The sequence below is a fragment of the Protopterus annectens genome, chromosome 8.part0 (genome assembly GCF_019279795.1).
Source record: "Protopterus annectens isolate FY-2018-M chromosome 8.part0, PAN1.0, whole genome shotgun sequence".
NCBI lineage: Eukaryota > Metazoa > Chordata > Ceratodontiformes > Protopteridae > Protopterus > Protopterus annectens.
Window position 1 is genome coordinate 145,448,068 of NC_056741.1, and position 20,142 is coordinate 145,468,209.

The following is a 20,142-nucleotide window of genomic DNA, read 5'->3' on the forward strand; positions in this document are numbered from 1 at the left end:
ATGCTGACACCATAGGCTTTTCAGATACCACTGTAGTTTTCTCATATGCAGTCTTGCATATGGAATTAGAAGAATGCAAGAGGCCATGAACCCCAAGGCTTGTAGTATTTGCCTTGCAGATATTAGGGTTTTTGTGGTCACTTGTTTGAAGTAGGTTGTCAAATGTGAGGAAGGCCATCTGGGAAGTTGTATTCACGATTGCTCCCAGGAATATGATTTGTTGACGGGGTACCAGGTGTGATTTCTTTTCATTTATGGTGTACCCCAGAAAAGTTAGCAGCCTTTGTACAAAGGCCAGATGATTCAAAAGTATGTCCTGGCTTTCTGCCTGAATTAAACAATCATCCGGGTATGGGTATATTTTTATTTTTATTTATTTTACATTTGTTAACTGGGTTAGTCTAACTGGATATATTTCCATTTTCAGTAGAGGCCCGGGGGGAAAAGCTCCAGTAGTAGCAAATAGAAATTAAAATTAATGTTGTTACATAATAAATGAAAGGATTACAATAAAAAATACAATACGTAATAATAAAATAGAATAGGTATTTACACTAGAAAAAGTGACCATAAGTAAAGGATAAATTATTATACAGTATGATTCATGAGGAATTTCAGTACATCAAACAGGATAGACTACACACAGTATGTTGTCTATCTACTCTAAACACCTTTTTGGTGATTCCAAAATTCAAGTTGCTGACACTTCACCAGCTGCTTCCTATGCTAGAAAATCTTATGCTAGAATATTTCTTTGCCTGCAAAATGCAATGACTGAGGCTAGGCACTTTGTGAATACCCCGGGCACAGTAGATAAGCCAAAGGGCAGTGCAGAGAACTGATAGTGCATAAAGCCTGTTTGAAGCATAGGTATCTTCTGCAAGATTCCCTGATTGGGATGTGCAGGCATGCTTCCTTTAAATGGAGTGTTGCCATCCAGGCATCTTTTCCTAGCATAGGAAGCAACTGGTGAAGAGTCAGCAACTTGAATTTTGGAATCACCAAAAAGGTGTTTAGAGTAGACAGGTCCAGAATAGGACGCCATGAATTGTCTTTTCTGGGTACCAGGAAAAGTCTTGAGTAGAAACCTTGTCCTTTTTCCTCTTCTGGTACAGTTTGAATAGCCTTTATGTTTAAAAGAGAGAGTATTGGCGTTTGAGCCTCTGCACCTTGATTTGGGGGTAGATCTGGCCAACCCTTTGGCGTTGGTAATGTGTGGAAGTGAAATCTGTATCCTTGGGATACTATATTTAAAACCCATTTGTCCTGGGTAATGAGTTCCCAGTGTTTGGCCTGCAGACCAATCTTTCCCCCTAAAGGAGCATTCAGTTAAGAAGAGCTTGGAAATTTTAAAATCAAGTCATTGAGACAGTCTTCCCTAGGGGGGAGGTCTTACTACTCCCAGATTTGGAAGCGGAAGCCCTCCACTGCGTAGTCTTGTGTGTACCCTGGGACTGAAACCTGGGGTTTCTGCTGTGTCTGGGTTTGGATTGAGAAGGCCGGAAAGGACCAATTCTTAGAGGGCCAATGCCTACTAAATCTTGGAGACTGAACTTGTAAGAAATATTTAACAGTTTGCATAGATTTAGCTTCATCTTCCATCTTTTTAAGAACTTCCTCAGCTTTCTTGCTAAACAGGCAGTCCTGATTTAAGGGAGCATCGGACAGTTTAGCTTTAACATGATCAGGCAAAGATTGCTCCTTAAGCCAAGCATGCCTTCTGAGTACAGACCCAGTGACAGCAGCCCTGTAAGAGGCCTCTAAAGAATCAAACCAACATTGCAAATTATGTTTTCCAACCTGTTCAGCAGAATGCATTAAATCCTGTAATTCCTTATTTTTAGCACAGTCAGGAATCAACATCATTTTCTGTTTAAGCAATGCAATAATATGTTGTTTATACTTTAACATATGAAACTGACAGTTTAAGGCCCTAATGTCCAAGGCTGCAGAAGTGTAAACCTTCTTACCCCATCTATCCAGCACCCTGAAGTCGCTATCAGAAGGGGTAGGGTTTTTGGCAGAAGAAGCCTTAATACCCTTAGGTCCCTGTGAAATAATCTCTGGATCCACAATAGGATTTTTAAAAAGAAACTTGTGAGAATCAGGAACCCTGTAATATCTGTCAGGCTTTCTGGGAGCAGGAGGCAAAGAATCAGGGGCAAAACTAGATTCCAAAAAGGCATCATCAACAATGTCTAGTACAGGAGGTATAGCCAAAGGCCTATGCTGAGGCAAGAGTAAGAAATCCCTAAACCTCTTTTTCGAATAAAAAAAAAACTGGTTTTCCCAGTGGAAATGCTCTTTTAGTGTGTGCAAGGTTTCACCAAAAGAAAAATCCTCTGGAGGGGAAGCAGAGGGAATAGAGTCCTCTGCATCAGAATCATCATAAATAGAGAAGGGTAAATCCAGATAATCAGAAAAATCAGAATCCTGGTGAGAAGATTCATAAACAATTTCAGTCCTAGGTCCCTTAGAAGAGGATGGTTGGCTTCCCCTGATTAAAGCTATAAGATCTTCAGCCATTCTTATCAGTGTTTTCTAGGTATAGAGGCCTGAGTATGCAGCCTGGTCGTCGGTTTTGTAGGCATGGTTCGAGGTTTAGGCTTAAAGAAGAAGGAGGCGTCGGTTTAATATGCAAGTCCGTAGGCCTGAACACACCCTCAGAAGCCAGTGCCTGCACAGCGGCTCCGGACCCATCCAAGGTAGAGACATCCCTCGGTTCCACAGCTGAAGCATCTCGAGGCATACCGCACTCCGAATGGGTCTCAGTAGAGGCCTGCGAATCAGAAGTAGCGGGTATCAGGGGCTGTGAAAGCCTCTCACTCAGTACTGGCGAACTGGCGACTGGCTTAGAAAAAGTGTCGTCGGCAGCGTTGGACCTAGGCAGCCTGTCTCTGTCTTTATCTTTGCATTTTTTCGGAATTCCGGTAGTCTGATGGCTTACCGACGACATTTCTAAATAATTGAACCGAGAACCGAAATACTTAGAGGCAAAAATATACCGACGACGGACAGTGCGTTGACGAAATAAGGCACAAAACTGACAGCAAGGTACGTCGTGGTCAGGGCCTAGGCAAGGAATACAGTACGAATGAAAATCTTTATGAGGTATTTGCTTTCCACAAGAAATGCAGTTATTAACTTTTACTGACATCGGTAAGGAGCAAGAAGTTTCCCCAATGGGGTACTTAGCTTTAGTTGAAGAATTTGGTTCTGAAACTCGAAAATGAAAATTTCAGGAGTCGGCCGACCGGCACTAGTGAACTGCTTCTGCTTCGGGCACCGCACGGCAAGAAAGACTGATGTAATGGCGTTGGCTGCATGTTTTATACCCCTGACGTCATGGAAGAAGGGACAGCAACCGACGCAGAACCCAAGACTTTGCTAATCAGGCCAACTGAGGGCTACTGTAAGCAGATAACCCAAATGTGATGACTGCAACAGTGAAACATGAAGAACATCGACAAGGTTGGTGCTGACACTGGCCCAAAGGACTCTGTGCCAACCTCTTCGGTCAGGAACCCACTCAGCTCCAAAAGGAGCGGAGCCGAGCTGGTCTGTGACACTATCAGTGCCGAGGAAAAAGCTATTCTGCACTACAGCGCTAGTCCACTCAGAAAAGCCAGGCCCTGTGGCTCTAAAACCGAAGATCTGATCAGAGGAGGGTGTAGTATGGGGGTCGAAACTCTTGTGGCTCCAGCATGGATGAGAGAAGGCAAGATCCCCAGCTGGATCTGGGCTTTGAAGACACTTCTCTTCATCTGATCCATTATCAGAATGGGACAGACTAGAGGATCTGAAGGACACAGATGAGTGCATGGACATAGCAGGCGACATGGTGGGCCGGACAGTCAGGATAGGGGAGAGGGATTTACTCAGTCCTGGAGTATGGCTTCAAGATTTCCAATCCTGGTAAACCTAAGAGTCCGCTCCAGAGAGGAGGAGCTGTGGATCCAAATAGGTTCCACCAACTCCGACAGGGTGCTTGGACCAGAGGTCCGAGGATCCAGCAGAGATGACATAGTCAAAGAAGGCTCCATCAGGTCGAAGGGCCTTCTTGGATCTGGAGAGAAATGAGAACCCAATGGATCCGAAGAAGATGGATCTGAGAGTCTCCTTCTCTTCTCAGGAGCAGAAGACTTGGTCCTCTGAAAAACAGAAGGGGCATGCGTCTCAGCTACAGGGGTATGGGCTCCAGAAACTGGAAGACAACCTTGTAGGGTAAGTTTATTTCACTGGTCTGTGAGGGCCTGGGGGTTGCGGCCAAAAATATGTCACACGGCATCTACAAGTGCCCTGGACACGAGCAATATACGCACCTCATGTGGGCATTAGAATGGTGGATCTTATGCCCAGAAGAGGCACACCTCTTAAAACCAGTGGGCTTTTCAGACATGCTGGCTAGCAGTCACACAAGCCACTTAACACACTCACACAGACTACAGGCAAGCATTACTACTCTAAGTTAACTAAAAAATTAACTAGAAAATACCGGGAAAGTTTTTTTTTTTTTTTTTTTTAAATAGAAGAGAAAGATTAATGAAGAAGAAAGGGTAACTCCAGCGATAACGATCATCAGAAAAAGCCTAAAACGAGAGGGGTGGCTAACAGCAGAAGTACAGAAAGGACTATCAAAGAATAAAAAAAACTATTAGAAGAAAGAAATTTGTGAAAAAAAGAATAAAATACCACTTATTTGAAAGAGGCTCAGAAATTGCGACTGTGTTGGAAGACGGCAAATGAGATCTGAGGGGTTGAAAGGAGTATGGCATTATGGGAGTGGGAGGAGTCTCAAGCTCGGAATTCCGATGACGGATCTGAAGAGCATTCGTGTTGCATACTGAAACAGACAACATCAGATCAGGCAGATACACCTTACATTCAAGAGTCAGTATAGATGGATACACCTTATTTTAGTCCTCAGCCAATACAGTTCATCTTATTCTTCCACGACTCCACACTAAAGGAATGCACCCTTATTTCTGAAAGCATTAACCTTTCTACCCGCATTAGTGTTGAACTACTTATTTTATCAGTTTAATACTTACAGGTAGTAATGGTGGCTGTGCATAAAGTGCAGCTGGCAAAGGTGTCACCGTGGAAGGTGGATTCTCACTCCTCGCTGGCTCAGCAGGGGGTCCTACTGGTTGTTGTTCTGCCTGCAACAGTGTGGCTGCAGTGGACTGGATGGATTCAGGTGCTGGAACAGGAGAAATGGTCTGGCCCTGTGATATGGCAACAGGCTGGGGCTCAGGTGTAGCTTGAGTCAGTGTTGGGGCTGTGTTTGTATGGTGCTGCTGTTGCTGTGAAGATGGTGCTGTAGTTGCTGAAGTTGTAGGTCCTAATGCTTGCAGCTGGGCAGTCAAAGCCTGAGCCTGTGCCGGACCTGGCTGCCTAGCTCCAACCACCTGCACTGGAATGTGTGGCTGAGCAGTCAGCTTAGCACCTGTTGTAGCTGGTACATTCTGAATCTTCACTGGCTGCTTTGGCTGAATAGGAATCAACGGCTTGCTAGCCTGGCTGGGGGTCTCAGATGAAGACTGGAGAGGGAGAGGAGTCTGCTGTGTCTGTATCATTGGTTGGACAACCAGTGTTTGAGCTGCTGTCTGAGGAGAAGACTGTGGCTGTGGGGAGGATTGTGGTGCTATCTGGAGATGATGGGTGGTGGCAGCGGCTGTGTGAAGCAGCTGGGACTGGCGGTGCTGGAACTGCTGTTGATGATGAATCGCAATCTGTTGCTGGATCACCACCTGCTTCTGCTGAAGATGCACCTGCTGCTGGATAAGAGAATGAGGCTGGATCTGCGCAGTGTAGCTAGTGGCTGAAAACAAGCAGAGAAACAAATACAAAATGCTTTAAAGAAAAGGAAAATTGACAAAGTTATTCTGCAGTTTTTAATTTTAGATTTATTTTGCAAGTATTATACATTCGTAGCCAAGTACTAGGTTAGCTGCCCTTGCGAGCTATTTTAAGCCTAGCCCATTTCCCTTTTTGTAATTACAACACTTAAAAATTACTACTAATTGATTTACATAAACTAGTAACAGCACCAAGACGCCAATGAAAGTTGAAATTCCTTTTACATGTTTTTAGTCATTAACACAATGACTTTGTAAATTCATTGTTGCAGCACAAAGGTCCAATTAATCTGCGATGACGGATCATTTTTTCTAAAGAAACAAATACATAATAAAATCTTCAGTTTAGTCTTGATTTTACCCATTTTGAAAGCTAAAATGCTGAATGGAAGAGCTTTAGTACACCACTGCTTTTAATCTTTGAAAAAAGATACTACTCTTAATCATTTAAATATGACTAAATGCCAAAAGACCAAATTCCATCTGATCAAAACCAAATAAGTGAAAATCATGACTGATTTTACTTGAGTGGGGTGGGGGGGTGTTCTTGCATACCTCATGCAAGATGTACCCCCCAAAAACATGTAAATATATTTACATATATGAAACAATGTATATACAAGTATATATTTATGTATTTGTATATGTACACATGTGTGTGTGTGTTTGTGTGTGTGTATATATATATATATATATATATATATATATATATATATATATATATATATATATATACATACATACATACATACACACACACACACACATATATATATATATATACACATACATATATATACACATACACACACATATATATATACATATATATATATATATATATATATATATATATATATATACACACACACACACACACACACACACACACACACACACACACACACACACACACACACAGAATATAAACAGTTTACACACTCCTGTTAAAATGCCAGGTTTTTCTGATATAAAAAATGAGACCACAATAACTTATTTCAAAACTTTTCCCACCTTTAATGTGACCTATAACCTGTACAATTCGATTGAAAAACAAATCAGTTAGGGGAAGAAATATAAAAAATAAAAAAATGCACAATAAGCTGGTTGCATAAGTGTGCACACCCTTAAACTAATACTTCGTTGAAGCACCTTTTGATTTAATTATAGCATTCAATCATCTTGGGTATACACCTGCCATCAATTAAAGAGTCTCTGATTAACCCCACATAAAGTTCAGCTGTCCTAGTAGGATTTTCCTGACATTTACTCAGTTGCCTGCTACAGCAAAAGCCATGGTTCGCAGAGAGCTTACAAAGCATCAAAGGGATCTCATTGTTGAAAGGTATCAGTCACAAGAAGGGTACAAAACAAATTTCCACAGCATTGGATATATCACGGAACATAGTGAAGACAGTCATCATCATCAAGTGGAGAAAATATGAGACAATAGTGACATTGCAAAGAACTGGACGTCCCTCCAAAATTGATTAAAAGGACAAGAAAACTGGTCAGGGAGGCTGCCAACAGACCTACAGCAACAATGAAGGAGCTGCAGGAATTTCTGGCAAGTACTGGTTGTGTACTATATGTGATAACAATCTCCTGTATTCTCCATATGTCTGGGCTATGGAGTAGGGTTGCAAGATGGAATCATTTTCTTACACAGAAAAACATACAGGCCCGGCTAAAATTTGCAAACCAATACATCATAGATAGATAGATAGATAGATAGATAGATAGATAGATAGATTAGTACTAAGCTAACTGCCCTTGCGAGCCATTTTAAGCCTAGCCAGTTATCCCTTGTGAGATTCAAACCCTGCACCTTGTGTTTGTAAGGCAAACACCTTAACCATTAGGCCACCCTCCCAGACAAGTCTCCCAAAAGCATGTGGGAAAATATGTTACGGTCTGATGAGACCAAGGTTGAACTTTTTGAAGATCTTCGGTAACCACCACAGAACAACTGTTAAAATCTCTTTAATAAACTTAAAAAGATGTTCGATAAGCGCTTTCAGCAGAAATGCCTTCTTCAGATCGTAAAATTCATGAAATAAAAATCAGTATTTATAAGCCTATTATCCAATCAAAAATACATTTCAATTTCCCTAAACCAATCCACGCACTTCAATTACTATCACATTTGACCAAAGTGGCGTTTCATGTTCCAACACATTGGCTAAATAAATTGTTTTCAACCAACCAAAATATGCCCCCTCAAGTCCAGTGCTAAATGAGCATACGTTTAGAATCAACCAATAATAAATGGAATGACAGATATTCCACCTAACTCCGTAAAATTCAAACAACTTTTACCTATTGAGACCCAAGGCTCTAACCTTAAGAGCCAATTGACATATGAAGGCAAAAGCTTCATTTATGTATACCAATAGTATCCCATTTTATAAATATCATATCCAAATTCAGTGTTTCATATTTACACCATTCAATAGCCGTCCATAAGATGTACAAAAATCACTTTTTTCACTCTTTGCAAATATTACCCTTCCAAATTTGTCAATGCCTTTCAAAAAATGTACGCTCTCCACCAAAACATGAAGCGCTGCAGCCACGGCAATAAAAGCGCAACATGCACAGCCACAAAGCTGCTTATCTACCTTTAGAAAATGTATTTATTAACGTATTATTACCATCTGTTAAAATATAAAGCGCCACATCCACGGCAACACAAGTGCAACACGTGCAGCCACAGAATTATCTGACTTCTATAGCAGGAATTATCCTCTGCAGATGCATTTCTTCTTTACATTATTCTGATGGCCAAATTATACTTTGATGAAAAAGACTAAAACATTGCCTATAACAATTATAAATATAAAAGAGCCATGGCCAAGAAAAATAAATTCAGAGCGTTGCAGCAATACGAAAAGATAGCAAATCTAATTTGTGTATCTTAACCAATGAAAACCAGTATTACCATTTATGAACCAATAAGCAGATGGCAGTAAAATGCTTCATTTCATTGGTTATACACGTACACAAATCGCCAATCAAATATCACATTTTAATGGACTTATCCAGGATCAGTATTTCATGTCTGCACCACTCAGTTGCCGTCTATGCAGTCATAATAAATCCAGATACAAACACCCTTTTCCAAACACAATTTAATATGTGATTTGTTACCTATTGTATAATTTGTCTAAGAAATTGGAAAACTATTAAAACAAACTGTATACAATTTCAGACTGCCTAAAAAAAATGACATCACTTCCTAATGATACCATCTTAGCGCACACCAAATATTTAAATTCTCGTTAAGATCTGGAAGGATGTCTGCATTTGTTCATAACTGTCACGGACTTCAAGGAAGATGTCAATATCTCCCAATGAAGTTAACCAAGTGTTCTAAGATAAGGAATATAAAACATTTAGAACCTGAACAATGAAAACTGTGTTTTGCTAAGGCATTCTTCTGATCTCAGTTCTTAAACAGCAGCACAATGTGTTGTGTGTAAATACATCCATCAATGTACTAGTTTTACCTTTAAACATAACCACTACACTGTCAATATGGATGATTATTATAATTGTAATACTGCAAATGTAATATATTTGGGTTTTGTAATTTTAATTTTTATACAGGTAAGACAAATATGAAATTATCCGACAGGATTAACTCATTAACTCCGAATACCTTCTCATGGTGCCTCTGTGCTTAACACCGAGCGCGCCATGAGAAGATACTAAATGCAAGCTGTTACCCCCGAGTGCCTTCTACCAGCGCACTTAACTTTTCAGTCATATTTTAGCTCCATTGTTGAAAATTAAGCTGAGAAAGTAACTGAACTTTGTCAGTTACATTGTCAGCTTAAGTTTCAGCATGGAGTTACGTGGTGTTCAAATTTGAGTTTACTGAGAAAATCGGCTTGCAAGTCCGTACTTTTTCCAGCATTCATGACAAGTGGTGGCAGCCAATGGGAGTGTTGAAATGCCAGTTGCTTAACACCTTCACCACCTGAACTAAGAATACTTTGATCTTTCTAAATAAACAGAGGGTCCAACAGTAGAAATTCCCTTTTTTTCTGGATTTTGAGGAATTTACTGATGGATCCCTCTATTTATTCTGCTGATCAGTTCACAAAACCTGCAGAGTTTTGCCACAGTGACAGCTCTCGGAAGAAAGACCTGCACCGAAGATCTGTCTGTTCTTGTTCAACAAAACCGTGACTCTCTTCGATGGACCATTTTACCTCTGATCCTGCCTACTTTCTAATTAAGGTAAGAAGGTCCTAGTTTACAGCTTTGCTTCTCTAGTACCATGCCCGGAAAAGCACATTAGGAAATACAGACTCCCAAACATACCTCACAACAGTACATATTTTCAGAGCATGCCCATATTTATGGTCCGTTTTCATTTTCCTGACCATTATTCAGCTAGCTAAATATTGCATATCCCTATGCAAAACCCTGTTGTTCTATCAACTTTCAAAGTTGTTATTAGTGATATTTACAGGGCTATTTTTGGGCTGGTATGACCAGTATTTTACTGTTGCCCTGTAAAAAAAAAAAAAAAAAAAAAAAAAAAAACGTCCTTTACAGACGCAGACCACCTATTCTCTAAAATCCCTCGATAACAGCTTAGCTTAATATATGTCCTATAATGCTGGTGCATTTACATAATTTTATTTTAAATATTGCTCTAGTTTAGAAACCAAATTGATATGAATGACTAAGCGCGAACCTTTTGTGTGAAAGCTAGTTTTGCCTACAGGCACATTAATTAAAAGCACAGTGTATATAAACTTTATAAAGTCCTCCAAGTATTCCTTCATAACATTTGAAAATCTGTTTTAGTGTCCTTTCTTGCGAACTTCATGATGCAATGTAAACTTTCATTGGGCTGCCGTGCTTAGAAACACCCTTAGCAGGACTATTGTTCCATTGTTTTATATGACAATATTTACATCTTTGTTTATCCGGCACCGATTTTCCTTGCTGTTAATTATTAATGGTTTAAATGTTGTGGAATAAGAGCCCCGGCATAAGGTTTTTAGTATATGTGTGTGCTTAAGTGCATGCATGTATGTATGTATCTATCTCTATATGTAGACTTCTGCACATACATACACTCAACACAGTCAGTAATGGCAGGTATTAGATAGAACATTATAGGTTTTTGTGGAAGTGCTGCAACGGCTGAATGCTGGTAATGTTTTCGTATTCACAGTTGCGGTTGTGGTCACGCTTTTTTTTTTTTCAAACAAGGAGAGAGTAGAAGTGATACATACTGTAATGAAGGAAATACTAGTAAAATAACTTTCCATTTTAAAGTAAAAAGGCACTGAAGCTTGCTTAATAAAAGTTAAAATAACTTCGCTTGAGCTAAAACACGTAAGGCTTCATCTGTCTCTTAGAAGAGGGTTCCTTTTAAAGATTTGAGGATTATAACTGCGATCCTTTGAAATGCAAAATTTTATCTGTGATTTTTTTTTCCCTTTTGTGGTAAACCTCTGAATATTATAATCAGTAACGGCAGGTATTAGAACATTACAGGTTTTTGTGACCGTAACGGATGAATGACGGTTCCGTTTCCATATTTGCGGTTGAGCTGTTTTTAATCAAACGATGATTATAACTGCAATCCTTATGAACTGTGACATTTTGTGTGTGACTTTGTGGAAGGATTACTGTGAACCTCACCTATATTAGAGTATTGCTTCTTCCCTAGGTACATGGATATATAAGAAACATCAATGTAAAAAATAAAAGACCCCCACCCACTATTTAGGGTGTGCTCGTGACTTGCCCTCTGCATAAAACACTTGAATGTGTAAAAGGGACTTTAAGAAGTGGCTGTTATGAGAGTTAATTCACACACACATTTTTATAGTTTCAGGACTTGCATTATTGAGCGAACATCTGATAGGAGTCCTCAGAAGAGCATGCCTGCATATTAAATATTTATGAAGTTCTGATGACATGAATAAAAAGTATGACTAGCACAGTGATATAGTGGTTGCTTCACAGCACTTAATTATCTGGTTTGATTCTCACCTGGTGTACCTGTCCTTGAGTGTCAACATGTTCTCCCTGTATCTGCATGGCTTTTGCCTTGGTTTCCAGTTTCCTCTCACTTCCTAAAATATGTCAATATGCACTAAATTGTCCATAGGCGTGTGTGCGTGTGTGTGTGTGTGTGTGTGTGTGTGTGTGTGTGTGTGTGTGTGTGTGTGTGTGTTTCTATCTGTGTATATGTAGGTATTTATGTATATATGTGTCTGTGTGTGTGTTTGAGCATGTGATTGTCTTATACCCACTGTTTGCTGGAATAGATATAACTTTAAACATGAATAGGATAAAACTGTGTATTGAAAAATGTGCGAATGAATAAAAAGAGCTTTATTTCTTTAACATATATATTTACCTTATTACATCATTGAATCCTTTCACACTTCTTTCCTGTCCAGCTTCTTTCTTTTTTGTCTTTTAGGATGGGCTCCCGCCACCTGCCTTTGATGCGCTGTGGACTGGTGAGCAGGTTGTGGTTGGCATCCCTTATGATGGTTGTCTATCTTATTTATCTTTCTGTCATTACCTTGCAACCCGATATATAGTTTATTTGTGCCAGCTACAGAGTCACTGTCCTGAAGCTCAGAGTGCCTCCAATGCCTTGTTCTTTGCTATTACAACTCCTCTCTTAGTCTCTTTGTTAGCCAACAACTATTTCTTCTTAGCCTGGTCCATCTTTTCTTTTTCTTTCTTTTTCATGCAGTCCTTTCTTTCTTTGGATGACCTCCTGGGTTTCTTCATTCCACCACCAGCTTTCCTTATGTACCTTATTTCTGTACCAGGCTCAGCTGCATATCTGTTCTATAGTCCTCACACATGCTGTGTTGAGGCACTGCCATATTCTTCTTTCCTTACTAGGAGGAAGTCTACCCGAGCTGCATGTTGGCCACTCTTGTATGTGATCTTGTGACTCTCTCTCGTACTGAACCATGTGTTGGCAGCCATCAAGCCACTTGCTATGAGATCTGATGTATTTCTGACTATGTACAGATTTATGAGAGAAGGTGAGTACATGCATTGAAGGAGAGAGTGAGCGGTGTATGAGAGAATGAACAGTGCGTGCATGAAAGCAGTTTGTATGCGTGTTTGAATGCAGCCTAGGGACAGGGACACATATGCACATTGGGTGGTATTTTGCGAAGAAGAAAGTACTGTGAAGCAGTGGTCATCATGCTGAGAATGTATGTAGGGACAGACAGGAAGTGTTAGGTTTCACCTTGCCCGGGGGATTTGGAAACTCTCAGAGCTTATGCATGCAATCTTGAGGTACCTTCACATATGGACAATATTGATGCTACCAAAGTGAAACAGAAAAATAAAGAGGTGAATTAACCAATGTTGCTTTTTCATGTCTTCCCTTGTATAACTTGCAATATGACTGCAAAAGGACTGCATACTGAACTTAATTGTTAAGACCTGCCTCCTTAACTCCATTCTAAATGAAGTACAGCTTTCCATGTACTTGTCATTATTTTTTTCTTTTACTTCTACATTATTCCTTCTTGAGGTACTTAAGGTATATCTTTTTTTTCTGGCTAGCTTTTTAATGTTTTTTTTTCTAGCAAGAGAAAAATATCTCATTGACTAAAGGACATGGTTTTCTATAACTGAACTCCTTTTCAAGTAAGAAATATCGGCAGGCATTATCGACATGCACAATTTCTCATAGCACTTCACCAGTCCAATCTGTCTAATTCAGATTTTATGTTATAAATAAAAATAAGCAGATTTTTGCTTGCCTCTCATGGTAAATCCTGCTTTATGCAGTCATTCTGAAAGGTACAAGAAGATTTGGCCCATAAAGGAGAGACTGGCATGATTCTGGGTAATTAACAGATAAGGACATTCATTCTAGTTTGGAGGGTTTACAAAAGACAGACTGTGGTCAGAGAAGGGTTCAGATGGTTTAGGGCTATAGACTATATATTGTACATATGCAATTAATGCGGCTTTGAGAAAGCTGCTGGATTGTATTGCATGAAAGGAGGAAAGAGGAGTATGAAAGAGAGTATAAAAGGGCAGAAGGTGGTAGGGATAAGATGGTAACAAAAATTAATGAGATGAGGATAACCCCTGGTACCACAGGCAATGAATATGAGGAGGGCATGGGGGAGAGAAGTCCTTCCTAGTCCATCCAGCACTAGGTGACATAGGCAAGTAGGCAGCCACTCTGTTCAAATGAAAGATAAAGTGTATTTGTGTTGCCGGCAATTCATGGCAGACTGAAGTAATTAAATAATGACATACGAGTTTCAGATTTCACCTTCAGAAAATGCACTGGTAGCTTCATATGTCTGAATTTCTCATTGCCTAGGTGTCTGACGACTTGCAGTCCTGCTTGGGATCTTACCTGTTGGTTAATTTTTGTCCCTGCCTTTTGTCTCATTTTATGTGGGCTTTCAGAGATTGAGTTGTCCTTATGTGCCATGTATTGTTGATAACTGGGAGAGGCTAAATCTGGGAAAGTTTTGTGAGCTTGACTAAATCATACCATTCTTAGTTATATAGGTGATTAAGATGAAACTGCTAGTGCAGCTTTACCATTACAGTACCTCTTATTACTTTAATTTGCTCCAGTTAGAGGCCAGGGACTCTAGTGCTCTGCCAAAGTAGTCCAAATAGTTACTTCTACTCAGAGGCCTAGTACTAGAAACATGTACAAAACTAAAAGGGTGCATTTTCTTTGTGAGCTGCTTCTGAATGTTTGGACCCCTTCACAGCTTCTGTCTTAGCAGTGCTATATTACCGGTCTCAGATAATTGACTCTGGAATAAGCTGTTCCTCTGTGCATTTAACTGCCACTTCTAATTTACATCAAGGTTCTAAGTTCTGCCACTGACATTTCTGAAGGCCGGTAATACCTTTCTCATGGGTACTCTCATTGTCTGACCTCCTATCGGAAATCTGGAGAGGTTACTGGGGACATACAGAAAATCAGTCTGCAAATTATACTGGGTTACATCACTTCTGCTTGCATTATTCTATTTGTGATTATACTGCCCAAGTGAGAGAAAGGTTATCACTAGGTGACTACTGGCAGCATGGAACTACATATTTTTTGTGAATTTATCCTGGCTTGTCATGTGTGGAATTTAGGTGGGAGGAAGGGCTCAGTAATATTTAAGTATTATACCATTTCACTGAATGACTCAGGTCTTCTCCTTACTGATGATACTGAGTCTGTTACATAACAGCTGCACAATGTAATATAATGAATGCCTACTCAACAGGTTATGTGTTGTAATTATCACCTGTGTCTCAGCATTCATACCTTTGCAGTAATGAAAGGAAGGTCATTATCACATTAGCAATATGTGCAGTTACAATATAGCAGAGAGTCATTATCACTTTTCTGGGAAAAGCCTCAGCTGCTGTCACAGCTATTCACATAAGTAGAAGTCGTTATCACTTTGATGAATTTACAAGCCAGGTTGTGTTTTTCTCTGCTTGGAGTCACTGCAAGTAACCCCCCTCATTCTTCAACTGCCTTACCCTGCTTTTTCTCTTTACATGTGCCCTTTCTGTGCCCCCTTGTCAGTGTCTACCCATGCAGTATTTCAGCTAAGGTAAGGTAAGAATGCACATTCTGATGGCGTGTGCATCAGTGGGCAGCACACAGACGCCATGACTGCTAGGATCATCCTGGATGGCAGTGGGGAACTTGGAGACTCTTCAGCTTAGTCCCACTGGGCTGCTTGACAGGATATGCATGGTTTCATGGGTGCCACTATGATGCTTTCAGTCCCTCTCCGAAAGGCCACCTGCAAAAAGAAAAGAGTCTAGGTATGTCTTTTTCCAATGCAATGTGGCCTTTCACTCTCCCTCCACTCTGGCACAGTACATGTATGTAGGTCAGTGTAGCAATTAGTAAATTACTTCCGTCCTTGATCACGTAGGTCCATTGCTGAATGGGCACATGTAAAGAGAAAAGGCAGAGGTAAGGCAGACTGCTGACACTGAAGGAAGTTGTGAGACAGTAGTGGTATCAGCAGTCTGAGTTGGCAGCCAGCACAAGATGGTCTAACCAGGTAATGCATTATGATATAAATACATATGTACTCTTCCAACAGATCTGTCAAACATCAGTAGTAATCTGTTTGCATTTTCTTTCCTGTGCAGGTTCGTCCATCTTCTGACACTGACATGGCTTCACGAACAGGAGAACAACAAGTGAGAGTGTGGGTATGTGTCCATTCCTACATTCACTGAGCTGCCAGCCATGCCTCCAAAAGTGAAAACCAGTACAATTTCAGCTTCCCCACATCCAGTGTGAAGGTATACTGGATTGCAAGAAGAGTTATGCACTGGAGCAGAGTACTGCAGTTGTTGGAAGAGAAGTGTTCCATCTACCCTGAGCTCAACATTCTTTTGCTGCACATTGGAGGGAATGATGTCATCAGTCAACCACTTGGAAGGCTATGGTTTCAAATCACAGCAATTTTTGAACACCTGAATTCTTGGTGGCCACGTTCTCATTTTGTGTGATCTGATACAATTCCTCGGCAGATATAGAAAACAGCAAACAGTCAACGGGCAGCTCACAAGGCCAGACGTTTACAGAATGTGTTCATGCATGGCTTGATGCACAGGGTCGGTGGATCTACAATCTTCCATGAAACATCACCGCGGATGATGTTCACCTAACTGAGGAGGGCATTGCATTGTTCTTGACCGACCTCCACAATGGCATGAGGAAAGCTATGCAGGACTGGTAACATGCAGCTTGTGAAAAGAATGGAAAACACCCATGACCAAGTAGGACCAGTACAGCAAGCAAAACTCTATTATGAAATGTGTTGTGTAAAATATATTTATCTGAGTTTAAAAATTAACTGTGGTAAGGAGCTGGCGAGGGTGCTGAGAAAGAACAACTGTTTCAGGAGAGTGCTACAATGTACAATCTAATATGTCAGTGACCATCCTGCAATACTTCTTTTTTTAGTCTGCTTTTATCAGGCATGGGTAGAGTTTAGATGACAGGAAGGGCAAACTGCTGACACTGAAGGAGGTTGTGAGACTGCAGTGGTATCAGCTGTCTGAGTGGGTAGCCAGCACAGCTATCGGACAGATGAGATGGCCTTGCCTGCCACTGAAGTCCCATGCCTGTCCTGGGTTCATTAGTGATGTGGCGGTCCTCACCTTGCTTTTTCTCTTTACATGTACCTATTCAGCAGTAAGTTGGCTACACCAAGAATGTGTATATTTGCAATAATATGTGTCTACATGGTAAACCAACTGCTTCTGAATGCTGTACACATTAAAAGATTTCAGTTTTGTTAGGACTCAGGTTATGGAAATTATGATTTGTTTTCATATTTTGCTAAGTAACTTTGCAAGGGAGCATGTCAGTGTGCCAATTAATACCTCATTTTGAAGACAGTATTGATAGTTCCAACATGGTAAAAGAATGGTGCCTGTATGTTCCACACATGTGTAGATATCAAAGTTTGCTTTGGATATAAGTTATGGAAATTATGATTTTATTTCATATTTTGGTACATAACTTTGCAAGGGAGCATCAGAATGTGCCAAGTAATACCTCAATTTGAAGATAGTATTGACAGTTCCAACATGGTAAAAGAATGGTGCCTGTATGTTGTACACATGTGCAGATATTAAAGTTTGTTTTGGACAGGTTATGGAAATTATGATTTTTTTTCATATTTTGGTAAATAACTTTGCAAGGGAGCATGTCAGTGTGCTAAGTAATACCTTCTTTTGAAGACAGTATTGATAGTTCCAACATGGTAAAAGAATGGTGCCTGTACGTTGTAGACATGTGCAGATATCAATTTGTTTTGGACGTAGGTTATGGAAATTATTATTTTTTTTTTATATTTTGGTAAATAACTTTGCAAGGGAGCATCTGAATGTGCCAAGTAATATCTCATTTTGAAGACAGTATTGCTGGTTCCAATATGGTGAAATAATTGTGCCTGTATGTTTTACACATGTGCAATTATCAAAGCTTGTTTCGGACATAGGTTATGGAAATTATGACTTGTTTTCATATTTACTAAACAACTTTGCAAGTGAATATGTCAGTGTGTCAAGTAATACCTCATTTTGAAGACAGTGTTACTCCTTACAACATGGTAAAAGAACTGTGCCTGTACACTGCACACATGTACAGATATCACAGTTTGTTTAGTCTTGGAGGATTATGAAAATTATACATTTACAATACTTCTCATTATTATGCCCATATCTTTGCAAGGGAGCATGGTGATTACACAAATGATGCATCATTTTGAAGCTGACATTCAGATGCGCAACTTCTACACTGATATGTAGGCTCTGTCTGTTACAGGTGATGAGATATTACGCTTTATTTATCAATTATGAGAAATATATTAATCATATTTCTGTGAATATCCCCATAATGGAGCATCACACAGTAATGGGTAAGGTATCATTTTAAAGCTGACATTCATACTAACAAATTAAATTCAAATTGTATGGATCTGCATGGTACTTTGACCAAGATATTGTGCTTTGCTTTTCCAAAAAGGTAAAAAATATGCACAATATCAACATTCCTTGCCAAATAGTGCATATCAAAGTCATTATTAAATATCAACATTTACACTGTTGGAAAGGTCAGTGTCTGTTGAACAACTTTCGCGTTTACATTTTTAGTCTAGCTCTTATAGTTAGAGTTATGAACATTTGTTTTCTGTATGGTATTAGAAATGTATTTTCTGAAAATGAGCTCAGGCTGCACTGTTGTTCCGATGGTGTAAGTAAGCAGGCAGCTTTTTCAGTGCTACTCCGGAGTGAATGAGTTAAAGAATATTGTGCTGCTATTAAGAATGTTTTTCAGCCTGCACTTGTTAAAGAAACTCCATTTGTTTACCACCACAGTGCTCTTAGGTTGTTTTTAACGGTATTCTGATATTTCTTAACCTCCTCTGATACTGCAAAAACTGTTCTGAGTTGCCACAGTTCTCCAAAGTGAGCAAAAATATTTTCTAAGTTTTGCAAAGCTCCTTGCCTCACATATGATAGGTTAGATTCAGACCTGCTGAATTTACACTGTTTGGTATCCCTGTGCCCTTAAACCAGCATTTTACACAGGGAGGTCCTCCCTGCACCCTTGTGGCAGAAGTGTGTAGCTCAAGACCCATCTGAGTTAGGGACTGTTGGAGAAAGGCTCAGTGTGGGGCTTTGCCATTGGTAGTTCTGTTAAAACAATTAAATTCACCTGTACACAAGCCACAGGTTTGTGCTCAGTTTACAGGAGCTGCTTAACATTTGACAGCTTTAGCCAGAGGACTGGAGTGTATCTGCACTGAAATCTAAGGCACCTACCAAAAAATAAGTATACTTTAAGTCAGCACTGCACTTTAACTGTATTTAAATGAATCACTGCTTCATTTTTGCTGTTTGTGACTGCTTTTCCCTCTGCACCTTGAAAGTTGTTCCACTGCCTTATATAGCATAGGCTAGATTCAGACCTGCTGAATCTAGACTATTTGGTATTACTGTGCTCTTAAACCAGCCATCTTACATTAAGAGGGCCTCCCTGCTCCCCTGTGGCAGAACTGTGTAGCCCAGGACCCATTTGAGTTGGGGATTGCTGGAGAAAGGCTCAGTTTGGGGCTTTGCCATTGGTGACTGTGTTAAAATTGTTTAAATCTGCCTGTATACAAGCCTCACAATTGCCTATTTAGCAGTGCCCTGTATAGATGGAAACATCTGAGAACATTTTTTTTCCTTACAGACTTTCCAGGAAATCCCCCCAAGCTTCCTTGCTAAGCAAAGGACAACACACTTGTACTCTAAGCAGTGTTTTCACACTTATCCACAATCTACTACATATCCAATGCCTTTTCTACTCCAAGTCAAACTAGCCCACTAGTTAAGCCAAAATCCTAAGTCAACCTAGCCCACTTTTTCCCCAAATACCACATTCAGAATAATCCTGCCACAACTGACGGGCAGTTTCCCATCATTTATCCTGCCAGCTTGATTGACGTGAGCAGCTTGAGGCAATGTAGCAATTGCTTCATGTATATGGGCAACCATTTAATCCTAAAGCAAACTAACACTCTATGTGACAGATGAAAATACACTGTGGAACTGGAGTCATCTCTCTCATGCAACAACAAATTAGACATCAAACAGGCTGTCAGCACACACACACCATCTCTCAAGTAAACATCTCCTCGCACACTCAACACAAACCCACATACACGGAGGTAATCACTAAAAGCCTACCAAAAGAACAGAGACCTCCCAAACA

At 40.0% G+C, this 20,142-nt stretch overlaps 1 protein-coding gene across 3 annotated transcripts in view; it reads right to left on the reverse strand.

Moving 5' to 3' along the window:
• The window catches only part of PHC1 (polyhomeotic homolog 1), a 1,492,233-nt gene that overhangs the window by 684,637 nt on the left and 787,454 nt on the right, over positions 1–20,142 (reverse strand). For all 3 annotated transcript variants that reach the window (XM_044079657.1, XM_044079656.1, XM_044079655.1), the window contains one exon: positions 5,052–5,824. In XM_044079657.1, coding sequence (XP_043935592.1) covers positions 5,052–5,824 — 773 coding nt within the window. The remainder of the gene's footprint in view (positions 1–5,051; positions 5,825–20,142) is intronic.